The sequence below is a fragment of the Polyodon spathula genome, chromosome 13, assembly GCF_017654505.1.
Source record: "Polyodon spathula isolate WHYD16114869_AA chromosome 13, ASM1765450v1, whole genome shotgun sequence".
NCBI lineage: Eukaryota > Metazoa > Chordata > Actinopteri > Acipenseriformes > Polyodontidae > Polyodon > Polyodon spathula.
This window is the reverse complement of record NC_054546.1, coordinates 37,981,327-37,997,108: the sequence shown is the minus strand read 5'-3', so window position 1 is coordinate 37,997,108 and position 15,782 is coordinate 37,981,327. Positions and strand designations below refer to the sequence as shown.

At 38.3% G+C, this 15,782-nt stretch overlaps 2 protein-coding genes and 1 long non-coding RNA gene across 4 annotated transcripts in view; 2 read left to right on the top strand and 1 right to left on the bottom strand.

Moving 5' to 3' along the window:
* Window positions 1-4,075, top strand: part of LOC121325225 (protein BEAN1-like) — a 44,055-nt gene extending 39,980 nt beyond the window's left edge. For both annotated transcript variants that reach the window (XM_041267602.1, XM_041267600.1), the window contains exon 6: window positions 1,239-4,075. In XM_041267602.1, coding sequence (XP_041123536.1) covers window positions 1,239-1,602 — 364 coding nt within the window. In that variant the 3' untranslated portion in view covers window positions 1,603-4,075. The remainder of the gene's footprint in view (window positions 1-1,238) is intronic.
* Window positions 4,076-7,575: 3,500 nt separating this feature from the next.
* LOC121326302 lies at window positions 7,576-10,997 on the top strand. Its single transcript, XM_041269559.1, has 2 exons — window positions 7,576-8,042; window positions 9,292-10,997. The coding sequence occupies exons 1-2, from the start codon at window positions 7,710-7,712 to the stop codon at window positions 10,708-10,710; spliced, it is 1,752 nt and encodes a 583-aa protein (XP_041125493.1). The 5' UTR covers window positions 7,576-7,709; the 3' UTR covers window positions 10,711-10,997.
* A 27-nt stretch (window positions 10,998-11,024) lies between these two features.
* Window positions 11,025-14,074, bottom strand: LOC121326301. Its single transcript, XR_005951442.1, has 3 exons — window positions 14,033-14,074; window positions 13,604-13,678; window positions 11,025-13,113 (listed from the first exon to the last, which is right to left on the bottom strand). It is a non-coding gene; the product is annotated as an uncharacterized LOC121326301 (long non-coding RNA).
* Window positions 14,075-15,782: the final 1,708 nt, after the last annotated feature.

The following is a 15,782-nucleotide window of genomic DNA, read 5'->3' as shown; positions in this document are numbered from 1 at the left end:
ACAATGCAACACATTTCACTCTACAGGAGTTACTATTCCCTTACCAAAAAACAAAAAATCTTGAAGGTCTTTACTGCAAATACAAATGTTTATTGTTGAATTAGATCACATTGTTTGAGCTGAAAAAGCACTCAATTAAAGTTGGTGGGAAAAAATGACAGAATATGGCAGCATGCAAACCCAAAACCTGAGAAATAGATATTTTGGGCTGGACTTGATTGGGTTACTACTAGCTGGAGTGGAAAAGAAGAGCTGTTCCAGGTTTTAATAGTTTCATACACCAAGGCAAGCTTATACCACATTTCCGTCTCCACCATGAAACCAGTGCGTAAAACTCAATCTCATCTCGTTCCAATATCAAACTGGGGCTGCCGGCTGTTCTGTCCGCAGTCTCCAATCTGCAACTGGATGGAAAACAAAAGTCAATTATCACCTTTTTGTATTCCTGCTTAATTAAAATTAATTCACCAACCCTCAGTATTTCCCTGACTTTATAATATACTCACAGCTCTCGTGTTCTGTCTTCATCCTTTTTTTCTGCAGTGCGACATTTCAAACCCGCCTCTCGCGTCCTTTATATTGGACGCTCATTAGGTAACTTCCACCACTAGTGCGAGTTGCAGAGATCGAGTTCTGCCATTCCACAATCGTAACCGGGGCTGACAGAGTCAACATTGTAATTGCTGCTGATGGAAATGAATGGGTCTGATTTCAAATCAGTGCCAATGCTACACACATTTATGGTTAGATTCAGCTAGACTAAATTCTGCAATTGCTCTCCAAACAGGGTTAGGGTTAGAGTTAGGGTTTCCTATTGGTCCCCATGCATACTGGAGATAGCCAAGATAGTCTTGCCTTAGAGATAGGATAATTGGATATGATATGGCCATTGCTGCTCGGCATGCATTGCTACTGACCTGCTATGTCACAGCAAACAGAGAAACAAAGAAATAGGCTGCGAGAGAGAGAGAGAGAGAGAGAGAGAGAGAGAGAAAAAGAGGTTCTCATTAATAAAGATCTAATTCTGTACTTGCTCAGCCCGACTTTTCTCCTCATTAAATCTCCTGGTCCTGCGCCCTCAGGTGAGACTAAATGAAACTGCACCTGCAAGGGCTCTTTTTTTTTTCCAGCGGCGCAATCCTATTAGTTCTTGAATGGACTGAGACTTATTGTATATTTTGTGTTCCTGGAATTGAAATGGCTTTGTTTTTTTTGTTTGTTTTTTTATCTGCTTTCAGCTACGAGGAATGCGTGGGGCCCGGTGCGACGCAGATATACATCCCCACAGATGACCCTCCCCCTTACTCTCTGAACGACCCCTGTCAAAGGAATGAGACCCAACCACTGCATACCAGCTTGGAAATGGAGGAGCTGATGGAGGAGGCCTCGTGGGTGACAGGAAGTGCCTCCGGGTATCCAATCAGATTGCAGGAAATCAGGCAGCAGCCTATCTCTTCCATCTCACTCCCCCTGGAGGAGGCACCTCCTTACGAGGTCGTCGTCTCCAACCAGAACCTGCCCCTCCCTATGATCCCACTGGACCTGCTCAAGCAAACAGCCCCCAAGTACCATCAGCAACCCATTATCCACAGTATCCTGTAAATACTGTACCCCGAGACACTCCTACAGCAAAGTTTGTTTTGTTTGGGTTTTGTGTCTAGTTTACAGAAAGTCCAGAGAAAAGGTGCAGTTATGGTTATTTACCCCTGGAATTATCTATATCAAGAAGCTTTAACCTTGTGCATCCCTGTATCCAGTCTATTTTCTGATACTGCACGATACTCTGCTACACTGCTCTCTCATGTCAACAATCTGCTTGACGAGGTGAAGGTAGAGGCGGAGGGCTTTTCAGATTGCTGACATTTTGTTTGGGTGGTTCTGTATACAGTTTTCTGAATGTTTACGAGATTGAAGTGACTCGGCGCAATTGTCTAGGATCTTCTTTTGCCAGTCCAGAACCTTTGTTGTACTCAGCGGCCTGGCAATTTCAGACACTTTAATTTCACAGAGCTTCCAGAAGAGGGCAGTGTGGAATAGTTTTTCGACCCAAAAGCGACTGTTTCAGAATGGTAACAAGCACAGTGAAGGAAGTCTGGACTGGTTCCAGCTAAATACAAGAACACTTTTCAACTGGGTAAACTGCATATCGGCTATGCTTATTGCCCTAAATATAGCATACAAAATTGTCTTGGAAATTATCCAAAAATCTGTTGTAGCAAAACAATTCGACAAGACCGAATAAATATTCGATGTGTAAGGCCAGATGTGCTGAGTTTTGATACCAGTATTGAGAATACCATATAGACATTATAGTCTGTGGCTTATCGCATAATATCTCTAAAACTCTGAACTCCTTACATGACAAGGTATTTTGAGGGGTAGGATTCTATTTCCCTCAGTGCCTAGTTTTTGAAGGATTTAGCGTTGCAAAGCTTCACAAAGTTGAGAAGCATAAGCAGTTACAAAAAATCTTAATTGATGTATGGTATTAGCACTAAAGTACTTTAACATTCTTGGTAGACTGTTAGGCCAGTTGCCTCTTCGATAGATTAATTTAAACAATAGAGAGAGTGTGTCAAAATCAATATGGACGGTACAACAATTAGGAAAATGCGATGCCCATATGCAAAACAACTGAGTTTTGCAGTGTAATTGCAGGGCATGTTGTTTACTCTGTAGGTCAATAGAGAACCTCTTTATTTTCTGACATTCTTATACATCTTAAACTGCAGTTGAAGGAGTGGAGGTAAACCACATTCCAACTGCATCCCACAATTCTTAGCTGCACTGCCTTTGCCGTGTAGCTCATAACCAGAATTAAAATACTAAAGAGTAGCAAAGGATATTACCCTCAGTGAGGGTCCCTTAGCAATTCAGCAAACACCCAGGGCTGGCATTATTCTAGACATTCGTAATAAGAAAGTTCTGTTGTACGAGTCTGGTGGATGTTGAGTGTTATTAAAATTAACTCAACTCCCCCATCACCGCTGTTATAACCAATTCCACTTTCTTCAACAGCTCCCCCATAGAGGTTATATAAACCATGAATAGATATTTATTAGTCAGGACAGAAATTAAACTGTGATCAAATCTACGTGGTGTATAACATTTTGTTTATGTGTTTGAAATGGTCTGCTACCAGCAGCACACCTGCCTAGTATAGAGTTTACCATCATAACCAATTCTGGAGTCTTTGTCTTTTCTGCACGTCTGATGCGCAGTGTTGTATCAAAACTATCATCCTTCTTACTCAGAATTCAGACTAGTGTTATTATTCACCACATGGACTAACTGTATTTCAACCTGACAACCTGGTTTGTGTGTTTAGTATAGAGGGGAGTTATACTGTATCATCTGAGTGCAGTGTCACCCATTGCCATCAGCTGCATCACTGCCCATTGAAAAGTAACTGCAGTGTAGTGTACAGTGAATGTGTATTAAACTGAATTTGCAGTTACCTGACTGAGAGTACCTAGCTGGAATTTACTGGGCTTGACCTATTAGCACAGACATGCATTGGTTAATGTTTGCTACACACACACCAAGCATTGCTAATATTCTCTTAACTAGTGGTATTATAATTCTAAGAACTTATTTCAATATTTCAACATGTTGGTCCATGATTGTTTTGTTTCTTATAGTAGTACTACAATAAAATGTTGTACTGGTGTTGTAGTATGTTTTGCCACTGTCAGATTAAATTAACATGGTCATGTCAAGCAACTTTTCAAATAGTTGTCCCAGCACCAAATTGTAACTGCTGTTTAACACCACTTGTTATAGTGCTGTCTGCAATCGAAACAAAGGTAAATTGCAGTCCAGTTATTGGTAGATTATACCAGCATCACTGCAGTTTATTTTCTTGTGGGTTTACATTGTTACATATCCCAGCACACGCCAAGGACAAGAGGAAGGCATGTACACTCCATGTATTGTGTGTCTCTATTTCTATGGTCAATTATTGTTATTAGTAATAATGACGCTTGTTTCCTATTAACGGAATCGTACGTGTATTTTCATGGTTTGTATTAGAGCTTTTCTTCCTTTCTTATACTCTGGAAAATAAATATTTAAGAATCGGTGGGTTTGTTTCAATATGTTCTTGAGTAGAGGAATATCAGGGTATTACAAATTACAGTACATTTATATACAGTATCGCTTCATGCCAAGGCATCTGAATGCCCTGTACAATTAAAGTTAAAAAGATCACGATTGACCTGTTTTTATAATCAGTTGCAACTGTGAAAAAGCACACTCAAACAAATACATCTTCAGTCTAGACTTTTGGATTTAATACCATAGGCGGGAAGCATTACACTTGCCCCAGTCAATTTTAACTAGTTTTTTGGAGTCACCAAAAAATCAGCGATTTGTGATCTCAAATAATGTCAGGGAAGATAGGGAATGAGAAATTCTGGAAGGCCCGAGACCAAGAAGGACCTTGTAGGTAGTAAGTGGGTGCAGACACAGCACACTAATTCACTAGCTTTTTCATACGGTTTGAATCTGGCTCAACTCATAAGTTACCTGTTTCAATTCACAATTTCGTCATTAATTGCACAGCTTTGGCGGGGGGTGTACTGTATTATGAAGTGGTAAGATGTTTTCAAGGAGATCATTCTCGGCGGCTAGCATGCCTCCAAATTGTTTGAGACTGTTAATCGGATGGAACAGATGGTTGCTGCTGGTACAGCTCCCTTAACTGCCCCCTTTGCCCAGTGTTTGACTTCTATTAGAGAGTGGCAGAAGGAGTCTAATTGCATCCAGCACTGCAGCCTGCAGTCAATTAGGCATGCAGTGATCATTAGAATATTGGTTTACTAAATATAAATTGTCTTCCTTGAATTATATTCATTACCCGCCACAATTCCCCACAGATTTGTGCTGTTTGGGTGCTTATGGTGCAGAATACAAAACATGACCAGTCAACCTCCGACAGTGCCTAATAGGTGTTTTTGACTGAAAAAGTATCTCTAGCATGAAGTTCTTAATTACTTACATCCCTGTTGCTGGTCCCTGCAGAAATACATTCAATAACTATTACAATAGATCTGATGCTTTTTTTCTTGTTTTTATATGCTTTGTCAGTTTTATTGTCTTCCTTTTTTAATCTCATCCCCTTGATGTCTCCTTAATTGTCTTGAGGACATATTTCTGTGCTTGTTCCTGTGGCTGTGTTATTTCCAAAATACCATAAGAAAACACAGAACAATCACATGTCTCATGCAATCTTCATACAATAGCAAAATAGGTGAAAGAATTAATTATTTAGTAAATGAGAAACTGTTTAACTTGTATCCTATTGCCTTGAATGCCTTGCTGCTGAAACAATTATAAAGTAATCTCATCACATAGCACAGCGATTGCTTAATCATTTGATTACTGTAGAAGACCAAATAATTGCTATAGTTTACTTAAACATTGTTGCCCATCAGATCCACTCAACAATACTGCACTTGCACCCTGAAGTTGAGGGCTACTTTCAAGACCATAATGCACCTGTCCACTGTGCCAGAATTGTGCACAAATGGTTTGAGGAGAGTGATAGAGACTTTAGGTATCTTCCCTGGCCACCACAATCCAGATCTCAATACAATTGAGCGTGTTTGAGACTGAAGCATATATCATCCCTATCATCTGCAAACCTCTCCGCACCAATCACCTGAAATGTTAATGACTAAATCCCTCAAGACATCATCCACAACCCTGTGGAATCTCTGCCACTTGTATCAAGGCCTTGATGGGGGCCCAACATGTACAGGTCCTAATAAAGGTCTGGCAGTGTAGATTTCCCATTTGTGAGATTCTTTCATAGCCTAGAATGTAAAACAAGCATTGTGAAAACATACACATTCAAGGTAATTTTTACTAATGCAAATGTACAGCTTGTAGTCATTTAAACACCTGTGCACTGAAGTTAAGCAAAGACAGTGTGAAATGCAAGTATTTTCTCCGATCAATCTGTCCAAAGAAAAAGGAATTGCCCCCCAGATTTTTGTGTTTTTACCTTGATTTATGTCATTCTCAGGAGAAAAAATGAACGCTTTGCTTAGACCGGACACATCTATCACTCTAACAGGGCAGGCAAAAAACAGAATATATCAGAGAGATACTCGTCTCAGAGTGGGAGATAGAGATTAATTAGCTGCCATGTGAGACAGCTTGTATTGAATAAGAGAGTGTGATAAGAACTGCACGTGCACAGTTTAAACGAAGAGAAGAAGGAAGAGAGGAAAATAATTGTTTTCTTTAGGTTTATCAGCAGTTGTCTAATTAAACAGACTGAAGTTTCTGTTAAAACCATGAGGGGCATATTAACTTTTTTTATGAGTAAAGCTACAAATAAATAATATTCAAGTATAAGTTTATTAAAGGTCTATTCAATTAACCCAGTGAAGGCAATAAATACTGATGTTGTTTGAATCGTTTGTTAAAATATCTTACTCTTCTGATGGTCTCTTTATAGTATTTACAAGCCAATTTTCAATTGCTTTGCTCATCAGCTAATTTTGCAGTACTCCATTTGCTCGGAAATACTATTTTCAAAAGCCATTTTAAACTTGGAGCACCCATTTGCTCCACAGGCCCTTTTTCTCCTTTACGTCTCATACTTTTGCACATGTTGCAAATGGATTATTTTCAATCTGAAAAGAGGATCAGCAAGTACTTTCAGCTCCACTATTCTGCACCTATTTTATGATGGTGTAAACTGAAGAGCAAGCTATAAAACATGATTAGCAATTTAACTCAGTTTGTACTGTCCACAGTGGCTTTCTATTCAATTGATAAATCACAAACTGCACTTTCTAAATGCATGAATTTAATTTCCTACTACAGCTATTAGCTACTACAGAATGTTAGAGGGAAGCTGGGATGTTTTGTTAAAACACAGAAACCTCTCAAGGATTATTTTTAAAAAATCGACTGCACTTAGCTTAAACTTTCAATTTATACCGGTATGTTTTAAAATGATAATTAATACGCGAAAGACTGCATTTTGCTTTAAACCCCATGTATGGCCCCATAGGAATGATACATGAATATCTGATTGTGTCCTCCAGAGCAAAACCAGGCAGGGATATATTGAAAACAGTCTTTTATGGCACCTGCCGGCACATTTAAATTATTCCACGTGTTTTATGAGCATTGATTCACATTAGAGCTTCAATCCTTGTTCCATTATCTCCTTCTTATACAACTACATTGAAGAATTGACATAATTGTTGCTGAAACTTAAAAGTTATGACCTTTTCTTTACAGCATGCATACAGTATTAAAGTTTCGATATTTTCCAGTATACTACAGGAAACAGGATGGTACTGTGTTCAGCCCCCATGCACAAAGCCAAGACCACTGAGAAAACCGAAGCACCAAATTTACAGTTGGGAAACCGTGGCAGAACAGCCATTAGTTACAAAGTTTTACTTTCATAGCTGAAACGAGTTTTTGATTTTTTACTTTCTGTTTCAACCAGTTTGGTGCGAATTATAGCTAGGTTCATTTTTGACTGTTGCTGCATAAGGACCTACCGAATTTTCTATTGAGTGTCAGATACACCTTCTAAACCAATCAGAGCTTCAACACACACGGGTTGCCAATATCCATGTTGGTGATAAATAAGTAAAGCGCACCAGCTATTACTTCCTTATTGACGTTTGTAAAGCAGAACAAAAACAAGACAATTAACCCCGGACCTGACATTTACAAACATGAAGGATGGTAAAGGTACAGTACCAAGCAAAGAAGAAGTCTGTGTGGACTATTTGAACTACTATGAAAGTGCCTGGCCCGGAGGTAAACATCTAGTCTGCAAGGAGAGAATCGTGACAGAAAAGGCGAAGCAGTTCCTGAGATCCGAGTCCAACCCAGGAGAGAGGTTCACCGTTTTTGGTTTTTATAAAATTGCTGACGAGTGCGTCAAAGCGAGCAATGGGGGGTGTCGGGATGTGTTCAAAGGGCTGATAAAAGCCACTGAAGTCCTAGAATTGATTTGTGTCAACCTGTTTCTGTTCCCTTGGAGAAGAGAGATCAGATCGCTTAAGGTACGGTAGTTGCATTGCACAGTTAGATGTTATTGTACATATTGTAAACATCTGCCATATATATATATATATATCATAAATACACTACTGCTCTCCGTGATTTTGTCTGCTAAACACAATTTAGTGTTTATTCATAACAGTTATTGAATTTAATTTTAACTCAAGTTGAGTTTTTAACTATTTTTATTAAAATTGATACTTGAAGTAAGAGGTTATGATGAAGTTCAAATCTTAACCTATTTATAAATCAATTCAGATGTTCAAATTTGACGAATATGATATGGATAAATACATATTTTTTTAATATACAATATATGTAATTATAGAGCTTTAAACATAGTCACGCCTGTATGTTAGTTGTTCTTGAGTATACATTTTCTTATAGATTTCAATCTGTAATAGATTATCTAAATATATATATATTAATTACTAATATTATATATATATTATTATATATATATTATTTATATATAAATAATTGATTTTTTTCCAAAGGTTTCAACCCAGTTGGTAAACCTGTTTAATTGAAGCGGGACAGGAGGTTGTCATTCCAACCCTTTCGTACGTGATTCATCTCGTGGGCGACCAGGAAACAGTTTAGGTAATCTGATTTATTAAGCACTGCTGCAGAGCTACACTGTGCGCTCTGCAGGTGTTGTACTCCCAGAACTAAAATAGTGAATATGGAAAGGGCATTACAGTAATTTTGCATTGTACAGAAATTGTTTATACCAACAGTCTATGCATATTTTCAAAGGGTAAGCAACTCTGTTGATGACTAAATGTAATTTGCATATCAGAAACATTTTGTCTTCAGGCCCTTGTGGTTTCACTGTTTCCTCATTCTGTTTTCTGCAGCTGTTCAAACAGATCTGCAGTTCTAAATTGGTTGGTGCAGTATGAGTCTGCAACGCATTACATTCCACAATAATGTAAAATAAGAGGTCCCGTGCTTCAGGAAGGTTGGAAAGGATGACGGGTGTAACATACATTTTCCAGTCATTTAAGAACCATTCCATGAATGAAAAGTAGCAATGTAATACTTTTCTTCTTGTAGGACTGAGGAAGGGCAGGGTTTTGTTAAGACGGCACTATTATGGTCCAGGAGAGGCAACATCTAGAGTTTGGAGGTGTACGACCATGGTGAACGTCATTTCAGTAGCTTGTGCTTTTCTTTGACCTTGTAAATCACATTGTAAGATAAATTAGAAAGCATAAAAACCCAACTGTTCCTCTTCTTTTTATTCAGACCTTTACCGGGCCCTTTGTGTACTTCATTCAGCCTGTGCTGCCGCAAGACGTCATCACCAAAGTCCTCGAGTGGATAGGGTACAAGCCAGAAACGGAGACCGAATACAGACTGAGCAAGGACAACGACTATACAAGGGCCAAACAAATCGGGTTCGAGCTGTTCCTGGCCAGGCAAGAATGCGAGTGCATGCTAGAAGCTATGGCTCACATGAAAGACTCTGAATGCTTGGAAGTCCTTCAAAAAAGATCTCCAGAGCTTGGTGGGTACACTGAGCGCTCTGAAAGTTTAAAAGACGGGTCACAGCAGAAGTTGGCCCTGCTTATAGAAGAACAAGCACCAGTTGAATCTGTTTTGCTTCCTAAAACTGCATTAACACAAGGTGACGTGTCTTTTGAAACTGCGAATGTTGTTAAGGATTCAGATAAAGTGCCACAGAACGCAGAGTTAACCTCACCTCTGCTTGTTTTAGACCAAGCCAAAACAGATAGACCTACGGAGTTGAAAAGCACAGTTTCCACTTCTATTAGTGATAACAACTCCATCACAGATATCTATACTGCCTACCCTGATCTTGCTATTGGCCAGAAACCCATCTTCAGAGAAGCTCAAAAGTTGAAGATCTCTGCACATGAGGGCTCAGAGAATCCCAGAAAGCCTGACATGGCCACAGAAGTATCCCCAGCAGAGTTCAATAGAATTCACGATCAGAGTGGGCCCCCACCCATTACTATCGTCTCTGATTCTCAATTTCAATATACTAACGAGAAAGAAGCAGGAGCAGACAGAGCTGCCAGCCCTACATATTTCAAAGACCCGAAAGGATCAGGTTTGTTCCACACTTCTTATAAAGAAGTTAATGTCAAAGAGGTTTCTGAAAAGCAGTCAAACTTGGATGAGTTCGCTTCAGTGCTTACCAACATGAGGATTAAGGAGCGTAATGAGGAAGACCTGAAACATCCCATTGAAGAGACCTCCCAGCATGAGATGTGGTCCCGTGGCAGCATGCAAAACAGTGCCTTCAGCGAACCTGCCTTCATTAATGTAAAGCATCTTGGTTCACCCAAGAACCAGATTCGACAGATTGTTTGTAATCCCTCCCCAGTTTTGATATGCCACGTGCCTGACTGCAGAAGCTGTGTGGAGTCAAACTCTAATGGGAGGCAAACGTTCTCGAATGCTGATGGTCCTTCTCCAGTTTGCACTGCTAAGGCTCTGGGACACATTACAGAACCACCTCAGTCTTTCTATATCCCACCCAAAAGCCTTGAAAACCAACACCCCATCTCAGAGTCAGGTGACTGCAGTTCCAGCAACTTCTTTCAGTCTGAATGCAACTACAGTGAGAACTGTCATCCACCACCTGTTACCAGAGAGCCACAGCAACCAGACCATGATGACAGCTATGTTTTCTTGTAAAAAAATTTCAAATGGTACACAACAGAAATAAGCACCTTTTAGTAAGCAATATCTTTCTGACCATATATTCATGACAAAATATATTTTACATTTTTACCAAAGTCTAATAACTGTGAATGTTTATTAACTGGCTAATTTTCTGAAAAAGCAATTCTGAACATTTGGAAGAATGCAATATTGGAATGTATTCCAAATCATACCAATTTTGAACATGGAGGCTTGTTCAAATATATAAATATTTACACATACAAGAAAACATTGTAATTTACAAAGAATCAAAAGAACATGTTATTTTTAAGAAAACCTTTAAAAAAAAAAACCATTAACTTTGTATATTCGGATTTGAAAACTGAATTGAAATAGTAGAGTTTGATCCTGTTTTTATTACATGACGTTTTAGTGTATCGGTTCATATCAGGGTTTACATGTGTGGTTTTATTTACCTTTGGCAATAATGCAGACAAAGGGCTGTAGGGTAACTCAAAGAAGTGAATGTGATAAGCTTGGAGCAGATGCTTTGTATGAAGTTAAGCGCTGTGGTCTAATTAAGCTGGGCGAAATCTTTTCAATAAATATCTTAAAAACAGAATGTCTGGTCCCTACTCCCATTAGTTTAATATCATTTAATTTAATGTGTTAACACCTGCAGTGTTCACTTTCCATTTATAACATTTTAGGGTTTAAACATGATGATGCAATAGTACATACAGCAGTATTCATTAGTAAGAAGTAGCTATAATATGGGGGAAAAAACAGTGATTGAATCTGATTTGAATTAAATATAATAAAGCATACACGTGTTACAAAAAAGTCAGAATTTTTAAAACCAGTTTAAAAATGCTAAATACATTCACTGAAACATCTGTGCTTACTTGGTATTTATACCTTATATTGAATGTAAGAGTTACTTAACTGAATGTTTTAGGGTAGACTATTTCTATAGTCCTGTATCATATGGAACGTATAAAATATGTGATTTGACCCATCTTATAACAGTGTTTGGAATGTATTCACTCTACAGTATCAATCTGGCGCACACAACACAGAGGATACACAGTTTATGTCAATTGCCACAGTGCACAGACAGTGTCTTTATTCTTCACAAATTACAATAAGTCTTAACCAACACCAAAAAGTATACTATCTGTGTACAATAGTACAGTAAACATTAGTTAGTCCAGGTCAGTGTAATAATTTGTTTAAAGCAATTGTAGCTAAAAAAATAATAGTTTCATAAATCTTACATGCTTTGTACATCCATTGGCTAAACAGGTCTCAACTGTGCAGTTTTAAAAGAATCACATACTTTCATTTGAAAACATAGTATCTGGTACTACTATAGGTTAAAGGAAGCACTCTGTTTCTAAGGCTTATTATTGGGGTTATCTGTTTGTATTTCCACTTCCTCAGTCATGTCACCTCAGCCGTATATTCTGGGTCAAACCATATTACTGGCTGAGGAAGCAGCTGGTTGATTAGGTAGTGCAGTACCAGATATCATTCTTAAATTAAAATACATATTTGCAAAACCCTGTGTTTCTTTCAAAACATTTGAGCCCTATATTGTGAAAGGATATGTATATCAGAGAACATGTACGGCCCTACTGTGTTAGCTGCAATGACTTTAACAGTAAAACTCAAAATAAAAAGTTCTTGAGATTCCCCAGAGAAAACATTAAGATAAAATGCTAGCCAGCTGTCTAAATGTTTTCAACTTACTATGTAAGACAGATCTCCCTGAGACCAAGAAATATGTCACCTTCCTAGCTTCAGTTACTGAAAGTGTAACACTGCAGAGAATTTCTCTTTTTTTCTAAATGATCACGTAGCAAAGCAAGCAAGCTTTTTCCTAATACAAAACACAGCGGTCCTTTTAAAAGAGATGGTATGTCTCAACGCCAAGAAATTGCACCCAATGCATGTTACTACTGCGTTCCTGCCCTAACAGCACAGCTATGGAATAAGGGCAAGGTGTCCGAACCAGGTTCTATCAGTGCACTGGTGCGGTCTGACTCTGGGAACATTCTACAGTTGTGTTTCCATTGCCAAGTCTTAACACATGATGCGTTCTTGAGCTCTGTTCTCTTGAGTAAAACATACTCAACTAAATGTCAATTGTCAGGCAGCCCCCATCCCTGGAATATTTGCGCAAATTGTATATTATATAAGCAGTTTATGAACAATCATGATTTTATAATTTGCTCTTAATATACTTATGTTTTGCCCAGTTTGCTAAGCTAAGTAATTCCTTGTTATATATTGTATATATGTATATTTCTGCTGCAGCAGTGCTGTGGGACCCAGCCTATTGCAGGTTATTTCCTTTAAATTGCCCGTTGCTGGCTGTCGGTATCCGATATCCGTTCTCCTCATACTGTTTCAGCACTGTCTGAAGATCATGATCTGCTGGAACGACGTACAAAACAAATATTATTAAAGACATCCACAATATGGTCCCCAGTGGCACATCATTTAGAACAGGGCTTCTCTAACTCAGTCCTGGGGACCCCCTGTGGCTGCTGGTTTTTATTCCAACCGAGCTCTCAATTACTGAACTAGGCCTTTAATTGAACTGCTAATTTGCTTAATTTGACTTGTTACTTGTTTTAAGTTAAAATAGAATTGTGTGTCTCTGTAAGAAATCAGAATTTCTTTGTCAACATGGAATTTTCTCATTTCATGAAATAAGAGTCATTACAAAGATGGAGTAAATAAATGCTTTTGACAAAGCTGTTTTTCTCAGTGAAATGACCTGTTAACATTCATTCCTATAGTAAGGACTGCTTCACACAAACTTTCGCTCTTCCTACAGACACTGTGTTCTGTGTACTGTTCCCAGGAAGCGTTTGAATCTAGACAGCAAAACCAATGAAAAAAAAAAAAAACACATTACCTCAATATCGCAGGTTTTGCTTAAGTATTCCAAGCAGGTGGTCTTTCCACTAGCAATGTTCCCTTCTATGCACACCTTTAAAGAATCACATTCTCTTTATTTACTTGTCTTCTATGCAATGCCTGAAAGAGTCAGCATGATAACAGACCCTATCACAGTCATTACTTTTAATTTACTTTGAATGTCTAGTCATTCATATCAAATGCAGTATCTTCACTTTAACAGTAACTAGATGGCAAACTTTAACATTTCCATACTTTGGACGTTTCTGGATTCAGTACTATACTCTGGGACAACTTGTTTATTGCAGTTTCCACATCTAGGCACATCTCTAACACCAGCTTATACAAAGTACACGTTCCCCTTTTCAAAATTCAGCACAATCTATTTGCACTAATATATTTTTATCAAAGATTGTAATTGACTTACAACTGACTTTCTCGCATCTCCATTCCGCATCAGTTTACCTGTCGTGGAAGATAACATTGTTAATTATAACTGAACTTTCTAAATTCAGCAGCTAATAGCCCATGTGTGGTTTCTGTAAGTAGCGAGTGGGTAAACTCTACAGTGGGTTGATAGTACTGTGGTTGCTTGGTTTGCAGGTGCTTCTGAATCCAAGACTGCACACTTTTGTGATATTTCACAAAGAACCATCTCAAAAGCAGTTACTCCAAGTGTTGTGTTGTATGCACTTGAATCACTTTGAATACTCATGACTTACTATTGCCATGGCTACTACATGGGTCTGCATGGGTCAGCCTAGCATTATTGATATTATTGTATTGTTATCCAACCTGTCTGTACCGACAGAATTAACAGACATGACTGGGGGAATACAAAAAAACTGCTATTTTAATACACGCAGTATGTAAAGTGCAAAAACACAATAGCGGTTAGTGGTATTGCACTTTATTAAATGACACTACACACAGGAGGCGCTTTAAAATAAAGTAGCTGTAATATACATTAATTGTATTTGTTGCACCTGCCTGTATAAAGTGTTCCAGTGCTGTACACTCGTCTCGTCTGTTTCACTTTGCTGGAAATGATGCGTGTGTTTTGGTTGAGTAAGTCTGAGACTGCGGTGTTTGCAGTTAGTCGTTCTGATGGACTACTGACCAGATGCACTCAGTTTAACCTAATTAACATTTTTGAAAAGGGCATGGTGCCAGATTTGTTACACTGTTTTAAAGAGCTTCCATTAAACTATGTGATCTCTGCATCAACCCATTGCTGATGTCGACTTAGTTTACTTCCTCATGTCATACGTTTCCCCTTGCAAGCGAACAGGGGGTTGTATCAAGCCGTGACGTAATATTATCTTAAAAAGACACACACGGGTTTTAAAGAGTTCGACGAATAAAATGTAAAATAAGGTTCCCTATAACAATTCCGGCAATTAAAATCAAAGATCGCCACAAATGGTATTAATCCTGAGTCACATACTGTAGATGCTTTACAATATCGTCGTAAAATTATGTTGCAGTATTGCATAGGCCCATGAATATATTCATAGGCCGGTAGAACGTTTACCTGCTGCATTAAAGCAAAAATCACAATATACTACACTTAAATGAAACTGTGTGAATTTATCACATATAAATAACAATGTGTTTGTTTGTTTGTTTTTTTTGTTTTGCAGATCAATAATAACTCCAAACAACGTATATCGTTATTCAAGTAGGCAACCCTCACTCAGCAACCTTCCTTAATGGAATATTTTACCAGAAAACACTCGACCCGCGGCAGAATAAAGTTGTTCAAAACGAGGGGGAGTGATGATACATGTAAATAACACGATATAATACATGACCTGTGAAATTATTTAAAAAAATTAATAAATAACGAAATGGATAGTTAACTGAAAAATGAACTATAGTTACCTACATTTCAAGTTTTACGTTAAGATGTGCTTTGAGTTTCACTGGGTGTCCCTGAGTTAATCGCCCCCAGTTTGTAGCACACAGATTGTAATGATGGGCTGCTGTCTGGCGCATAACCCTGTCATTATCAAATTTAATACAGCAACATCTCTATGCTGCAGGTCAGTTTCAGGCATGCTGTATAAGAAAGTGAAACAGACAGACTCCTGTTATTACACAAAGAATAGTCAAACAGCCTCCTGTAATTACACAGAGAATAGTCTCCAAAGCTCCTTTTTTCAGTGAAATTGTAG

Bases quoted from the DNA above. Each gene is read 5' to 3' on its own strand.
- LOC121326302 (XM_041269559.1), top strand. From the start codon at position 7,710: ATGAAGGATGGTAAAGGTACAGTACCAAGCAAAGAAGAAGTCTGTGTG. The intron at 8,043-9,291 runs GTACGGTAGTTG...CTTTTTATTCAG, and splicing joins GAGAGATCAGATCGCTTAAG to ACCTTTACCGGGCCCTTTGT.